This window comes from Arabidopsis thaliana, chromosome 5, assembly GCF_000001735.4.
Source record: "Arabidopsis thaliana chromosome 5, partial sequence".
Classification (NCBI taxonomy): domain Eukaryota; kingdom Viridiplantae; phylum Streptophyta; class Magnoliopsida; order Brassicales; family Brassicaceae; genus Arabidopsis; species Arabidopsis thaliana.
The window spans coordinates 4,318,451-4,332,743 of NC_003076.8; the positions used below are offsets into that span (position 1 = coordinate 4,318,451).

At 41.2% G+C, this 14,293-nt stretch overlaps 2 protein-coding genes and 1 pseudogene across 6 annotated transcripts; 2 read left to right on the top strand and 1 right to left on the bottom strand.

The window, feature by feature from the left end:
• The first annotated feature begins 9 nt into the window (after positions 1-9).
• AT5G13470 (uncharacterized protein) lies at positions 10-1,474 on the top strand. Its single transcript, NM_121350.4, has 3 exons — positions 10-236; positions 654-920; positions 1,183-1,474. The coding sequence occupies exons 1-3, from the start codon at positions 112-114 to the stop codon at positions 1,268-1,270; spliced, it is 480 nt and encodes a 159-aa protein (NP_196851.1). The 5' UTR covers positions 10-111; the 3' UTR covers positions 1,271-1,474.
• A 352-nt stretch (positions 1,475-1,826) lies between these two features.
• Positions 1,827-7,553, top strand: AT5G13475 (annotated as a pseudogene; the record flags this gene model as incomplete). Its single annotated transcript has 1 exon — positions 1,827-7,553.
• Positions 7,554-7,946: 393 nt separating this feature from the next.
• On the bottom strand, positions 7,947-13,521 carry FY (Transducin/WD40 repeat-like superfamily protein). Of its 4 annotated transcripts, none has more exons than NM_001343276.1 (19): positions 13,178-13,521; positions 12,984-13,081; positions 12,812-12,903; positions 12,465-12,533; positions 12,282-12,386; positions 12,040-12,135; positions 11,853-11,935; positions 11,668-11,739; positions 11,499-11,596; positions 11,121-11,180; positions 10,951-11,011; positions 10,774-10,861; positions 10,595-10,658; positions 10,266-10,344; positions 9,954-10,043; positions 9,746-9,828; positions 8,820-9,268; positions 8,497-8,667; positions 7,947-8,247 (listed from the first exon to the last, which is right to left on the bottom strand). In NM_001343276.1, the coding sequence occupies exons 2-19, from the start codon at positions 13,069-13,071 to the stop codon at positions 8,188-8,190; spliced, it is 1,908 nt and encodes a 635-aa protein (NP_001331011.1). In that variant the 5' UTR covers positions 13,072-13,081; positions 13,178-13,521; the 3' UTR covers positions 7,947-8,187. The 4 variants fall into 4 exon arrangements, with proteins under 4 accessions (NP_001331011.1, NP_001331012.1, NP_196852.3 ...); NM_001343275.1 differs by having other exon boundaries at positions 8,329-8,667; NM_001343274.1 differs by having other exon boundaries at positions 8,023-8,244; positions 12,465-12,602.
• Between the last annotated feature and the right edge of the window lie 772 nt (positions 13,522-14,293).

Sequence of the window (14,293 nt, forward strand, 5' to 3'; positions counted from 1 at the left end):
TATTGTAACCAAAATTTGGTAATCTATTGGTTTCTTCTATTAAGGACCAGCGTGGCTCAAGCGACACCGTTTTGGTAAGGAAGAAAGAGCAAAAGGTTGGAGAAGGAAGATATGTCACTGGTCGACTACGACGATTCTTCATCCGACGACGATGTTTTAGCCGCCGAGGAGAAACCTCTCCCACAGACGCAAAAGCGTCTGGTTTCTCCAGCTCAATCTTTTCCTCCAAAGAGGCAGTGAGTGATTTTAGGGTTTACCAATCTTGGATTCGTGTTCTTTTTTTCTTTTTGGGGTTTGCAATTAGAGCTTTCAATATGAAGAGTTGTTTCTGGAACCAATCTTAAACAGCTATGACTAACTTTGATTCATGTAGCTTAGTTTCTCATTGTTCAGTCTTTGTTTGTGTGCTGATGAAGCAGGGCTTTTCGATTCATATGTAGCTATAAATCTAGCTTCAGGCTTCAAGTTCTGTTCTTTACCTTAGTATAGATGTCTGTGTACAGAGTTTTGTTTCTTAGGTAGCCAAAGTGAGTTCCTTTTGTTGATTCCGATCTCGATCAGTTCTGATATTGAATGTGTCAGAGGTTACTTTTTAAAGCAAGTGTTGTGTTAAGTTTGGGTATTGAATACAGTTTCCTTTGTGGGGTTTGTAGGAGATTTGAGCAGGACGAGAGTGTTGAGAAGCTACCAGATGCTCTGCTTCTTCTGGAGTCACCGACACTCGCTCAGGTGACTGGCGGAGACCATGCTTCCGTTGTTGCAGCTGCAATGGCTGAGAGTGCATTAAGGAAGAGAGACTTGAGTGGGAATGCTTCTTCTCTTCCTCGTCGTCCCAAGCTACCAAGAGGAAATTTGCCTCATTCAAAGAATTATCCTGAAACTTTGGGTAATGTGCTTGTGCCTCCTCAGCTCAAGGGAAGGTTAGTCAATGATATGTCATATTTGCTTGTTTCATCTCTTTTTTCACTATATTTCTCAAATCTAGAAAACTATGGAGAAAGGCTATGAGTGTTGTTAACAATCATTCAAAGAGTTATTTAGGGTATTTTGTGCTTGAAATGTGGTTTAGGAAGTTATCAATTGTTGACATTATGAGCATCTTCATGAGAACTAGCTCCTGAATTAGGTGCAATATCTTGTTTAGAACAATTATAATCGAATAACTTGAGATTATATCTGCAGGAGCAATGTTGCTACAGAGGATATGAGCAGGCTTTTTGTGAAAAAACGGCAAGACTCCACCAAGGCAAAATCTCCAGATCAGGAATAGTTTGGTCAAATTTGAATGGTTTTATTTCTCTGACTAATTACGTAACATTTTGTGCAACATAATAGTGGTATCTTAGCAGAAATAACAGAGTATGCAACTTTTTTTGTTTTTTCATTTATTTGGTACTATTTATACAAAAGAAACAAAAAAAGTTCTGATATTTCCATTATTCTAATTGCTTAGTAGTGTGAGTAGATGTTAAAATCTTGGAAGTGCGATTTGGTTGATCATTTAGGGTGACATTCAGTAATTTATTCATTTAATATTTAAAGAGTTATTTGGCTTGATCACTTATAATCCTTAATTTTAACTTTTAACATGTGTAAATTTCAAACAAAAAAAATTTGCAGAAAATTAGATAATAATCTTTGGTTTATTTAAAAAATAAAAATTCTCCAAAACGAAAGTACTGTAATATTGTTCTTAGAAGTTTGTCGGGTTTCTGAAACAAAGGTTTTTCTCTCTCCTAAAAAGTGCGACTTTCCAAGCAATTAGGGTTGGCTCCCTCTTCCAGTCGTCGTCTGGCCCTCCGCCGCCGGTGGGCGAGTCTCCTGTGATGGTCACAAAGAAGAAACGCCCTCCTCCGCCGGTCCCCTTTAGTTCAAAGTTTGCCAGGGTTTTGGCTTCAGCCTCTGCTCCTCCTGTTCCTCCTTCTGCTCCTTTGGTTCGTTCAGATCTGGTTGATAGGGATTTGATTCCTCCTGGGTCCTTTACGATTATTCCTGATTCACTGGTCGAGATGCAGGGAACGCTTCCCATATCTCCTGTGATTGGCTCTGCTACAACCTCTGCTCTTGTGGCTTGTTCTGGATCTGTCTCACACAGTACTGGTTCGATTGGTCAGTCCTCAGTGGTCGTTGCCGCTGAAGATGCTATCTCTGCCCTAATCATTTCTGCTCCTGTTGGTCCTTCGGATGCTTCTATTGGCTCTGCTTCAGCTGCTCTGGTCGATCTTGCTGTTGTCGATGGTTCTTATACTCCGTCGCCGGTTGGTTTAACCCTCTCGGTGGCTCTCGGCTCAGATGGGTCTAGCGCTGCACATGGTCTTGGGCTTAGTACTACAATCTCTACTGGTATTATTGGTGGTGCTCCAGCTGCTAAGGTTTTCTCTGTTGCGGATTCTCCTGGTCTTACTGCTCCTGTTGTTGGCACACTATCTGGTTCAAGCACATTGTTAGAGAGCTCCTCCAATGTTGCTGCTGCTGCTCCCTCTTCCATCTCGTTGCTGTCAGGAGATAACCCTTCGGTCAAACCTCCGAGCAATCCCTCTGCTAACGTTACAGAGCCTTCTCCTACTTCTGATCTCCCTTGGGCTACCAAATTCAAGGCTTCTCTCCGAAACCTGAAGAAGATGAGTTCTCCAACCTTCATGGAGGACGGAACTCCGGTTGTGATTGCTCCTCCTTCCGTGTTGCTGAAGACGGCTGAGTTGTGGAAAGGCCATGTGGTCGCCCAGTTTCACGGGCTATGCCCCTCTGCTAATCGAATTTTCTCTGACTTGAATCCTATATGGGGTAATTTCGGCGACATTACGATTAGAATAGTCTCAGACACTGTTGCTCTCATCTTTATTCCTGCGGTTAACACTCGGCTCTGGGTCACGGATATTGGCTTCTGGCAGGCTGGTAACTGCTCATGCACTGTTTATCCTTGGTCTCCAGAAGGACTCCGTGATATTAAGGAGCTCAAATCAGCTCCTACTTGGGCAGTTCTGAAGAATGTTCCTCCTCAGTTATACTCTCTTGAAGGAATCAGTGTGATTGCTAGTGGTATTGGTGAGCCTCTGCATACTGAAAAGTCGAGGTTAGATCCCATAAGCATCGGCTCTACTAAGGTTAAGGTGATTATCAACTTGGATACACCTCTTCCATCAGCTATTGTTATCCGCGACATCCAAGGCAATTCTTCCCGGGTCGCTGTGGAATATCCGAGACCTCCCCCCAAATGCTTGAACTGTGGGAAGTATGGTCACTTGTTGAGTAGATGCCCTCTCCCTCTGTCACAAAAGCTGCCCTTCAAGAAGGATCTTCCTTCGGGATCAAAGGAAGTTTTACATTCCTCAACTTTCCTGGCTGGTGCTCCTGCAACCCTCAGCTTTTCTGCTCCAGTGATGACAGGTGATGGTGTTGATGCCAAGATAAAACCAAAAAAAAGGAGATCAAGGTCTAGGTCTCTGAAACGATCTAAGAGTACTCCTCCTAGGATCGCTGGGTCTCTTGATACCTTGCAGCTGGTTCAAACCTCCATTAGAAAGAAGGAAAACAGTCGGAAGTGGGTTCCTAAGTCTATTGTTGATTTATCCGCCTCTTTGCCTATTAACTCTCCCATCACTATTGATTCAGAGATACCTAGTCTTAAGGCGTCAAAACCTGAACGGTCTATGAGAGATTCTATTAAGGATCCTGATCCTGAGTTCCCTCTTCCAACTGGCTGACTGTTATGTCTACCAAGTCAAAGAAGAAGGAACTCAAGAAGTGGCACAATCGAATCCGTTCTGCGGGTCTGGGAGCTCAAGGTACTGATCGAGGTGAGTCCTCGTGCGGTTCCTTACCTCACTGAAAGCTTGCTTTCACCTTCACCTTTTGTTGTGTATATGAAGGTTTTTTGTTGGAATATTCGGGGTCTAAATAATCGCATCCGTCAGAGAGTGGTTCGGAGGTGGATTGCTTCTAATAACCTTCTTGTTGGGTGTCTTTTGGAAACGCATGTGGCAGAGGCAAATGCCAGTGCGGTTTTGGCCTCCACCCTACCGGGTTGGAGGTTCGATAGCAACTATTGTTGCTCTGATCTTGGAAGGATCTGGATTGTTTGGGATCCTTCAATTTCAGTTTTGGTCTTTAAGCGCACAGAGCAGCTAATTCTGTGTAGTATCAAGTTACCTGACCTGCCTCAATCTTTTGTGGTAGCTTTTGTCTACGGGAGAAACACCGATTTGGAAAGGAGATCTTTGTGGGATGACATTTCTACCTTGGCCTCTTCTTCTCCCCTTTCTCGCACCCCGTGGCTTATTTTGGGGGATTTTAATCAAATAGCTGCGACAAATGAACACTTCTCCATTATCCAGTCTACTTTTTCCTTAAGAGGTATGAAAGATCTTCAGATATGCATGAGAGACAATCTTCTTGCTGATATCCCTAGTAGGGGTGGGTTTTTTACGTGGTCAAATCATCAACAGGACAATCCTATCTTGAGGAAGTTGGACAGGGCTTTGGCTTCTGGCACTTGGTTCTCTCAGTTTCCTTCGGCCTTGGCAGTGTTTGATCCTCCCACTGCTTCTGATCATGCTCCCTGCATTGTGTTAATTGAAAATCAGCCTGCTGTCTCTAAGAAAAGCTTTAAGTACTTCTTCTTTCTATCTTCTCATCCCACCTTTTTGGCAGCCTTGATTTTGGCTTGGAGAGATAACAGCATTGTGGGTTCGAAGATGTTCTCCTTGGGCAGGCATATGAGGGCTGCTAAAAGATGTTGCCGGAACTTGAATAGGCTCCGGTTTAGTAATATCCAGCAGAGGACAGACCAGGCTTTGGCCAATCTGGAAGACATTCAAGCTGACCTTCTCTCTGCCCCTTCTGATGTTTTATTCAGGCGTGAGCATGTAGCACGTAAACAGTGGGATTTTTTTGCTGCTGCCTTGGAATCATTCTATAGGCAAAAATCCAGGATTAGATGGCTCCATGAAGGAGATGCTAACACTCGTTTTTTTCACAAAGCTGTGATAGCCCATCAAGCCATAAATCTTATCAGATTACTTAGAGGGCCTGATGGCTCCAGAATTGATAATGTTGATCAGATTAAGGGTATGCTTATCTCCTATTATACTCATCTGTTAGGCACCCCTAATGATGATGTGACCCCCTTTTCCGTTGAACGAATTCAGTCTCTTCATCCTTTTAGGTGTGATTCCTCCTTGGCTACTCAGTTAACAGCTATTCCTAGTGATGAAGAGATCACTATGGCCTTATTCTCTATGCCTAGGAACAAGGCGCCTGGTCCAGACGGGTTTCCAGTGGAATTCTTCGTGGAAGCTTGGCCTATTGTAAAGGAAAGTGTTATTGCAGCTATTAAGGAATTTTTCCTGACAGGTCATTTGTTGAAAGGGTTTAATGCCACTGCCATTACTCTTATTCCTAAGGTTCCCGGGGCTGATCAGCTCAATCTCTTTCGTCCGGTGGCTTGTTGTACCACAATCTACAAGGTGATTACTCGCCTTATCTCTAAGAGACTCAAGCTGTTCATTGATCAAGCGGTTCAATCCAACCAGGTTGGATTTATTAAGGGGCGGCTTCTATGTGAAAATGTTCTCTTGGCGTCTGAGCTAGTGGACAACTTCCAAGCTGAAGGTGATACTTCTAGAGGCTGTCTTCAGGTTGATCTAACCAAGGCTTATGATAACGTCAATTGGGAGTTTCTCATCAATATCCTCAAAGCCTTGAATCTTCCTCCCATTTTTATAAATTGGATATGGGTTTGCATTTCTACTCCCTCTTATAGCATCGCTTATAATGGTGAATTGATTGGCTTCTTCGCAGGAAAGAAAGGCATCCGCCAAGGAGATCCTATGTCCTCCCATCTGTTTGTGTTAGTAATGGATATTCTGGCCAGATCTTTGGATTTGGGAGCAGTGGAGGGCCGGTTTGTTCTGCATCCCAAGTGTTTGGCTCCTATGATCACTCATTTGAGTTTTGCAGATGATATTTTGGTTTTCTGTGATGGGTCTCTGTCTTCTCTTGCTGCCATCCTGGATATTCTAGATGTGTTTAAGAAAGGTTCGGGCCTTGGAATTAATCTGCAGAAGACGGCCTTACTTTTAGATGGTGGTAACTTTGAAAGGAATCGGATTAAGGCAGCTAGTCTTGGTGTTTCACAAGGTTCTCTGCCTGTCCGTTATTTAGGCTTGCCTCTTATGTCCCAAAAAATGAAAAAGCACGATTACCAGCCTCTTGTGGATAGGATAAATTCAAGGTTCTCGTCTTGGACTGCAAGGCACCTCTCCTTTGCGGGTAGATTGCAGCTCTTGAAATCTGTTATTTACTCCACAATCAACTTCTGGGCTTCGATATTTATCCTCCCCAACCAATGCCTTCATAAGTTAGAGCAGTTGTGCAACGCGTTCTTATGGTCCGGAGCTCCAAACTCAGCTCGTGGTGCAAAAATCTCTTGGGATATAGTGTGTTCTTCTAAGGAAAGTGGTGGATTGGGTTTAAAAAGATTATCTTCTTGGAATAAGGTCCTGGCTCTCAAGCTGATTTGGCTGTTGTTTACTGCTTCGGGTTCCTTATGGGTCTCTTGGGTTCGGTTGCATCTAATCGGCCGTAGGAACTTTTGGAATCTTAATCCCTATCTCTCGGGCAGCTGGGTTTGGAGGAAGCTCTGTAAACTTAGAGAAGTTGCTCGTCCTTTTGTTATTTGCGAAGTTGGTTCAGGAATCACTGCTAGCTTTTGGCAGGATAACTGGACAGGTCATGGACCGCTTATACACTTAACGGGGTTGACCGGTCCTCAGCTGGTTGGGCTTTCCATTACCTCTGTTGTCAGGGACGCCATTAGGAACGATGACTGGTGGATTGCCTCTAGTAGAAGCAGGAATCCGGTTATTCTTCTTCTGAAATCTCTTCTTCCTCCTGTTGGGAATTTGGTTGATTGTGAGCATGATGACTCTTATCTTTGGAAAGTAGGTGATCGGGTGCCTTCTTCAAAGTTTTCTACAGCGGATACTTGGAGAGCTCTCCAACCGTTCTCTGTCTCAGTCTCTTGGCACAAGGCAGTTTGGTTTACAAATCAGGTTCCTAAGCATGCTTTCATCTCATGGGTAACTGCTTGGAATAGGCTACACACTCGGGACAGGTTAAGAAGTTGGGGGCTCCTTGTTCATGCTGAGTGTGTTCTGTGTAACTTGGTCGATGAAACTCGGGACCATCTCTTCTTTGCTTGTAGGTTCAGCTCAAGAATTTGGACCTTCTTTATGAGGGCGGTTGGATTTTCGCCGCCTCCTCAGTTCATGAATTGCTTGCTGTGGCTTAATTCGGCTACAAGGGACAAGAATCTAATGCTCATTATCAAGCTTCTCTTCCAAGCTTCTGTCTACTTTATTTGGAAAGAGCGTAATGCTCGTATTCAATTTGAAATCAGGCGGCCTTCTCATCTTATCACTAAGGAAATTCAGATGGTGATAAGGGCTCGGTTGGATCCTCTCTCTCGCTCCCGCGCTCCTGGGAGATCCGGACTCTCGCTTTTGGGTTCTTGGTTTTCTCTCTTCCTCAATAGAGATCCTCCTCAAGTCTGATGCTTTCTCCTTGTGCAGGTTTTCAAAGGGTCGGGCTTTGGTGTTCTAGCTCCTTCGCCGTCTGCTGTGGTGGCTTGGGTCTTCTGGGCTTCTGCCTTTGATCTAGCCTTTTAAACTTGTATTTGGTTGTTTTTTGTTCTTTCAGGCCTGCGTGCTGTGTTGGCCTTTTGGCTTTGTATTGCAACTTTTTTTGGTTAATTGGAAATTTATGAAAAAAAAAAAAAAAAAAAAAAAAGTTTGTCGGGTTAACGAAAACTAGAGTATTTGACATGTGAAGCCACTAAAACTTCGTAACTTGTTCACATTAAGTATCAAAACTAGAGTATTATGACTGTGGTCACTTAACATAAAATATATGAATTTAATTATTAAAAATACAAAAAAGACATGTGCCATAAATCATAGTATTTCATCAATACTTTCTCCACATGGAAGTTGTTACTATGCTCAAATATTTTACGGGTGCAAAAAATTCTAATACAAATTATTTGCATATTGGAACAGAACAAAAACCTTTTTTTTTTATGTTTTGTTTTATAGAAACGAAATTTGAATCCCATATAATAGTTTTACTTCAATCGTTTTATCCCGCAGACAGTGCGGTTGTAAACTAATGTACTAATACAACGGCTGCCTACTGATGTTGCTGATTGTTGTTTGGTGGAGGGCCAGGAGGTAAAGGTGGCTGCTGCTGCTGCACGAAATAAAATATAGACAACGGATTAGTCAACGGATTATGCTATTTTAGCTCTACATTTTCAACATCTAATCATACCATTGAACCTAGCTAGTGAGTTTAAAACTAGCTGAGAAAGTTGTATTGTGGTTCAATCGTATCAGGTGTTTTGCATTGTTGTGTAGACATTTTGCCTATTTGCACATATATACATGTGAAACCTTTACGGGTATACTAAATAACAAAAGACTAGTGTTTAAATGGGACCTGTTGGAAAGGGTTGTTGTAGCCTGGAATCATCTGTGGACGGTTGAAACCACCACGTCCTTGGGGATACATTTGGGGTCCGCCACTGTTTGGTTGTCCTTGAAATACTCCTGAAGGAGCACCCATAAAATGACTTTGCGACATCTGAGGATTCATGCCACCTTGCATTCCCTACTCCAACAACAAGTGAGGATTAATATCTCTTTCTACACCTCTCTAAGATATCACTAAGAAAATAAAACAAAGAGGAATCCAACACATGGGGTACCGACAAAAGCCAGGCTTAAGTTGTGGTTGAATTACAAGAGATCTGAGGGCCATACCATTGATCCAGGCATCTGATGAGACATAGGCATTGAGGGAGGTGGCATGTGACCGTGAGGAGGCATTTGCATAGGCCGGGGAAGATGATGAGGGTGCAATGGCATATGAGATGATGGTGGTAGCTGATGGTGAGGCATATTGGGCATTGGAAGCATTTGCTGGGGATGACCTTGGTGTTGTTGTTGTTGCTGATACCCTTGCTGCTGGCCACTTCCAAGAAGCGATGGGTGGGGACCAGGTGGCAAAGGAGGAGCCCCCAGTGCCATGGAACCTGGAAGAGGCTGTTTATGATCCCCTTGAGAGGATGCATCAAATGGCATTGCTATTCCTATTCCTGGGATAGTCCCCTCGTTCCGTGTCAACCCAGGCACAAATGCTCCAGGGATTGGCGATGCCTCAGATGGTTGGAAATTATCAGGTTGGCGACCAAAACCTTGTTCATTATAGCCTGATACAAATTACGCTTATCAGTACACACAAATCACATCTTCAATTTGTTAGTAAACACTAAATAAAAAACACTAATTTCTGACAAATGCAACTTGAAAGTACATGCTCAAAATTAAAACAGTAAGTGAGATACTAATGACCGAGTACTTGGGTCTGAGTTTTTAAAGCCTGTAGAAATCTGCACCTATATCAGATCAGCTCAGCTTGACCAGTCAAGTCTGTTCTTTTCTACAAAAAAATTCAGTTAATCACGGTGCCATATGGCTGGCCGAGCCTGAACCTTAAAAAGCCAAGGTCCATTTCGAACCAGCCATTATAGGAGTATATGACTGACCCTGCCAGGGCCTGACCAGTTAAGCCTATCACAACATCCTTACTACTGAGATGGATAAGGACATAGTAATTATGTACTACCCACAACCTATCCATCCCAATGCCTACTAAAAAATCAGATACTAATAGCCCAAAAACAAACCTTGGTTCTGCATAAGAACATCTCGGGGATTATCTGCAGGCCTGTTTCTGCACCAAAACTTGGTTGTGTGATCATTGCTACCACTGCAGATAATAGGGTTAAAAATCATTATCTGAAGCATTTAGTTATTCAAGAGCACAGGGAACCACAACACATCATAGAATAAAACTGTAAGGAACTCATAGCACCAGACTATTGAAATTGCTACCTGCAAAGAAGATATCCAATAGGATGCCATGCAAGATCCCAAACACTGTTATCATGAGCATTTGGGATTTCAATCTGCGGGTTTTCATGCCTGGGAATTAAGAAAAGTTTTCATAATTAGATACACCTCAAACAAAAACCACAAAATATAAGGTAAAGTAAGATGCTACTAGACTACTAGTATGTAGATGCATCATGACTGAATATAAAATGTAGAGAAGAAACATGATTTAAAAAACCCTTATAAGTGATTAAAACAATAGCAGCATGAACGAATAAATAAAACAGCATACTGCTGCACAACAGTACCTACCCCACAATCCAATGACAAATGGAGCCGTCAGAGCTCCCACTGACAAAATATTCTTCATGGCAGGGATGCCACGCCAAAGCTTAAAAAGAGTTAAGACAACTTTTAATTAGAAATAGTTGCAAATTAGAAATATCGAAGAAACAAATTGAAAACTCGCATCCATGGGATAATGTCTCATATGTCGACAAGTAAAGCATGGGTACAATGATAATCTTTCAAAGGCATATACTCTAGAGTCCTAGTCAATGTACAGAAAAGTAATTTGATGCGGCCAGTTTGTCTGATTTCACGTGTTTAAAACATGATCATTATAGAATTTGACAGCTTACATGTTACATCTTTCGTGTGCCCACGAAAGGATTGAAGCTCCTTCATAGTCCTTATATCATACAGCTGCAGATTACATGCATAAGTGTCATACAAATGCTTCCATAATGCAAGGAAAAAATCTCATTTACAAATCAATATCCCCCCCCCCCCCCCCCACCCAAAAGAAAGTGAGACTTACCTTAATTATCTGATCTTTCGAGGCCGTTAAAAGCCAATTGCCATTTTGGTTCCACTTCACGCTAAGTACTATGTTTTTGTGACCATGGCTGCAGAAGTAAGAATAGGCCATCAAATTCGTCAAAGCTTTGAACATGAAACTATAATAAAATTACATATTACATTATGTACTACTTACAGTGAGCAAAGCTCTCTCCCAGATCTAGTATCCCAGAGTTTGACAAGTTGGTCTTTTCCACCTGACAACACAGATTAAAGCGGTTAATGATCAGCCATAGAGAAGCTCTGAAATATACAGCGGTTTCTTTTTATTGCATTATTCAAATAGAAGTCTATAAAATAATGTACCAGAAACTAGTAGGGACTTTGTGGGGTGCCAGTCAACGCTCTTGACATCCCAACCATGGCCTGCCTGAGTTCAAAATATAAAGAACCCTTTGATTACTTCGAAAGTTCTCAAATATTACAAATATGAAGAAAACTGTGAAAACATGCCTCCAAAAGGATAGGAAACTTGTTATAAGCACCAATTTGGAACCTTTAAAACTAACTAACGTTACATGGCATGACACCAAAGCGAATCTCAATGACACCTTTTCCTATGTAGCCTAAGAATCCAATTCTAATAACGTACAGCACATCTCAAGCGGCCTTCTAAATTCAAATTAGAAGAGCAAGCAACAAAGAAATAAAGTATCTGCCGCCAATCTGTTCAAATAACATTACCGGTTAATGAGCTTTCATCTACGCACTTGGTAAAATCCCAGACTTTAACAGTCGTATCATCAGAACACGAACAGAACTTCAAATCTGTTTTACAAAAACTGTTGGATACACATTGTTCAGTTTTGAGAGATTCATTTAATGCAATTCAACATATCAAACTTTTTTTTACCTTAAATCGCGAATTGATTCCTTGTGAGCAGTTTTATTGGCTTTCACATTGTTCATATTGTTCTGCCAATACCTGATACATAAGAAACAATTGATCCTTATTGTCACAGCATTTGAATCATAGAATTCTGAGCTTCTCGTTTACAACATCATAAGTTAGGGACTGAAAGGGAAAAACAAATTTACTTTAATGTGCCTCCATCATCACCAGAAACCATATAATTTTCATTGTGGCTCCATACCATCGACCTAATAGGTTGATCATGTGCCTGATATTGACAACAAATTTAAACAGTCAATACCAGGAGCAGCAACTATAGAAGAATCAAAACAGAAGTTTCAACAGATTAGTTATACAATCTGAGAAACGAACCTGAAGAATCATTTCAAAATTAAAAGATTGCCCATTCCAAAGAGTAAACTCCCCACTTTGGGAGCCCGTGATAAGACGTCTTCCTGAAGGTGTCCACTAAATAAAAGAAACCCAATCAGCAATGATCCCATTAAGTTGGCATAATAGAGTTAAAACAAAGAAAGAAAGATGTTGCTTTCTTGAATAGATAAACATGGCAAACAGAGAATAATACAAAACACACAGCTGGTAGAGGGATATACCAATACACGGTTGATTGAACAACGGTTCTTGTTTAGAGATGCGTGAACAAACTTTGCAGCAAAGCTTGTTGAAGGATTATCCGAATAGGCAACTGTGGGAAGCATCTGAAGCATTGATATAAAAGTTAGATCAGTAAACCATTCAATCTTATTGCAAAACCCAGAAAAGCAAAGAAATCTAACATCAACTGCTGCAGCTGGGGTTGGTTGCAGAGTGGTCCTATCCCTTGAGTCTCGCTGCCATGTTCGAGCCTGAACAAAAACATATATGGAGTAAACACTCTCTACTTTTAGTTCCATATAAAGTATGAGTTCGTTGAACTACATATCCATATCAGTTCCATGACATAAAGACAATCCTATCTAATGGCTTTTGAGATAAAAAGGACCGAAGAATTCAACTGGGGAAAGCAGAGGCTATGAGTATATAGACCAAGACTAAAACTTTACAGAAAACAAGAGAAATATAATCAAGCAGTACAAAAGGTTCTAACAAAGAAATACTGTGAGCAGCAATGGGAATACATTACCTGAATATATCTAACAACGGTGCTGGTGTAATCAACAGCTCTTCTCTGTGTATGCTTTCTCATTCGTTTCGCCCCAAAACTGTCTACATTGGCTGCAACATCAGACAGAGAGACATTAAATCTCACAGTCATCACTAATCCGATAAAAGGAAGACGCTCAAAGTCTACTTACGGTCGAAGGGGCCAGATGGGTGGTGGTAGTCGGGATTGATGTTAGTGGAAGAAGCTGACGACTGCCGCATCATCGGTGGTTGTGGCATCTGTGAACCCCTGTGCATATCGCCGCCGGCGTACATTGTTGCCCACGGAGAACAGTGATTTATTCGAATCGAAGGGAAACTGCGAAAGTGTTCGAATTTAGGTTACCTTGAAACGAGCGTGGATCTCTCTTTAGGGTGTGCGTGTATCAAATTCGCGAATTGATGACAACCCAAGAGCAGAGAAGTACAATGGGTAGAGAAATGATGAGAAGTCGATAATGGAGTGAAGAGTAGAAATAAATCTTAGGGTTTTTTTTTCTTCCTTCTCGGCAAGCCAAACCCTCGATCGCCGGTCGGTTTTAACCGATAAGATTAATAAAATCATCAAACTAATCAAGAAGTCGATTGGTTTAGCTTTTTTAATCTCCACGATTTTTTTATTTTTTTTTTTATTTTTTTTTTTTTGGGTGTATGTTGTTACTTGGCCTACCCTATCAATTAGACACATATGTTCAGGCTGAACTATGTATTGCGAGTAGGAAATAACGGATGAGTTTGTTTAGTAAACCCATCCGTCGGCCTTCCGGTTGATCAACAAGCTCGAGGAGTGTATCTTAAGCAACTAACCGCGAGATGGCATGAAAAAGATCTGAAGAACTGTTGAGATCAACGAGATTCTAGGGTGGATACTGCGGATCGGGCAGGACACGTGAAGGACGACTATAAAAGAAAGAGGAAGAAGAATGAATAGAGGCATCGCCATTAACATTAAGAAAATCCTAGTATTGTATTCACATCGAACTCTAATGTCCCAAAGTGTGGTTTTTTCTAGTATTGTTGTTGTTTTACTGCTTATTTCACAATCATGACAGAGTGTGTGTATGAATTGTAGATGAAAACACACACATAATTCACGTATTCATAGTGGAACATATTGAATAAATATTCAACCCAAAGATAGTGGTGATGCAAATTAGTCTTTTTTTTTAAAACATTAAAATAACTAAATATTTGAAAGAGTTAAAAGTAAAAGAAAAAAAAACTGACACTAGTAAAACGAATTACAAAAATTCAGAAAATGTTACAATCTTTTTTTTTTTGGTTTAATGTTAAATTAAATGTTATAATCTTGTCATATTAGAACTTAAAATCTCCCAAATAACAAAAAAAAAAAAAAATCGATATACGTTATTCCAAACAAGATTCACTACATCCCAATGGCAATGCTATATGAAACACAATCCCAATCCGCTATTATATTCCACTACGAAACTTAATCATG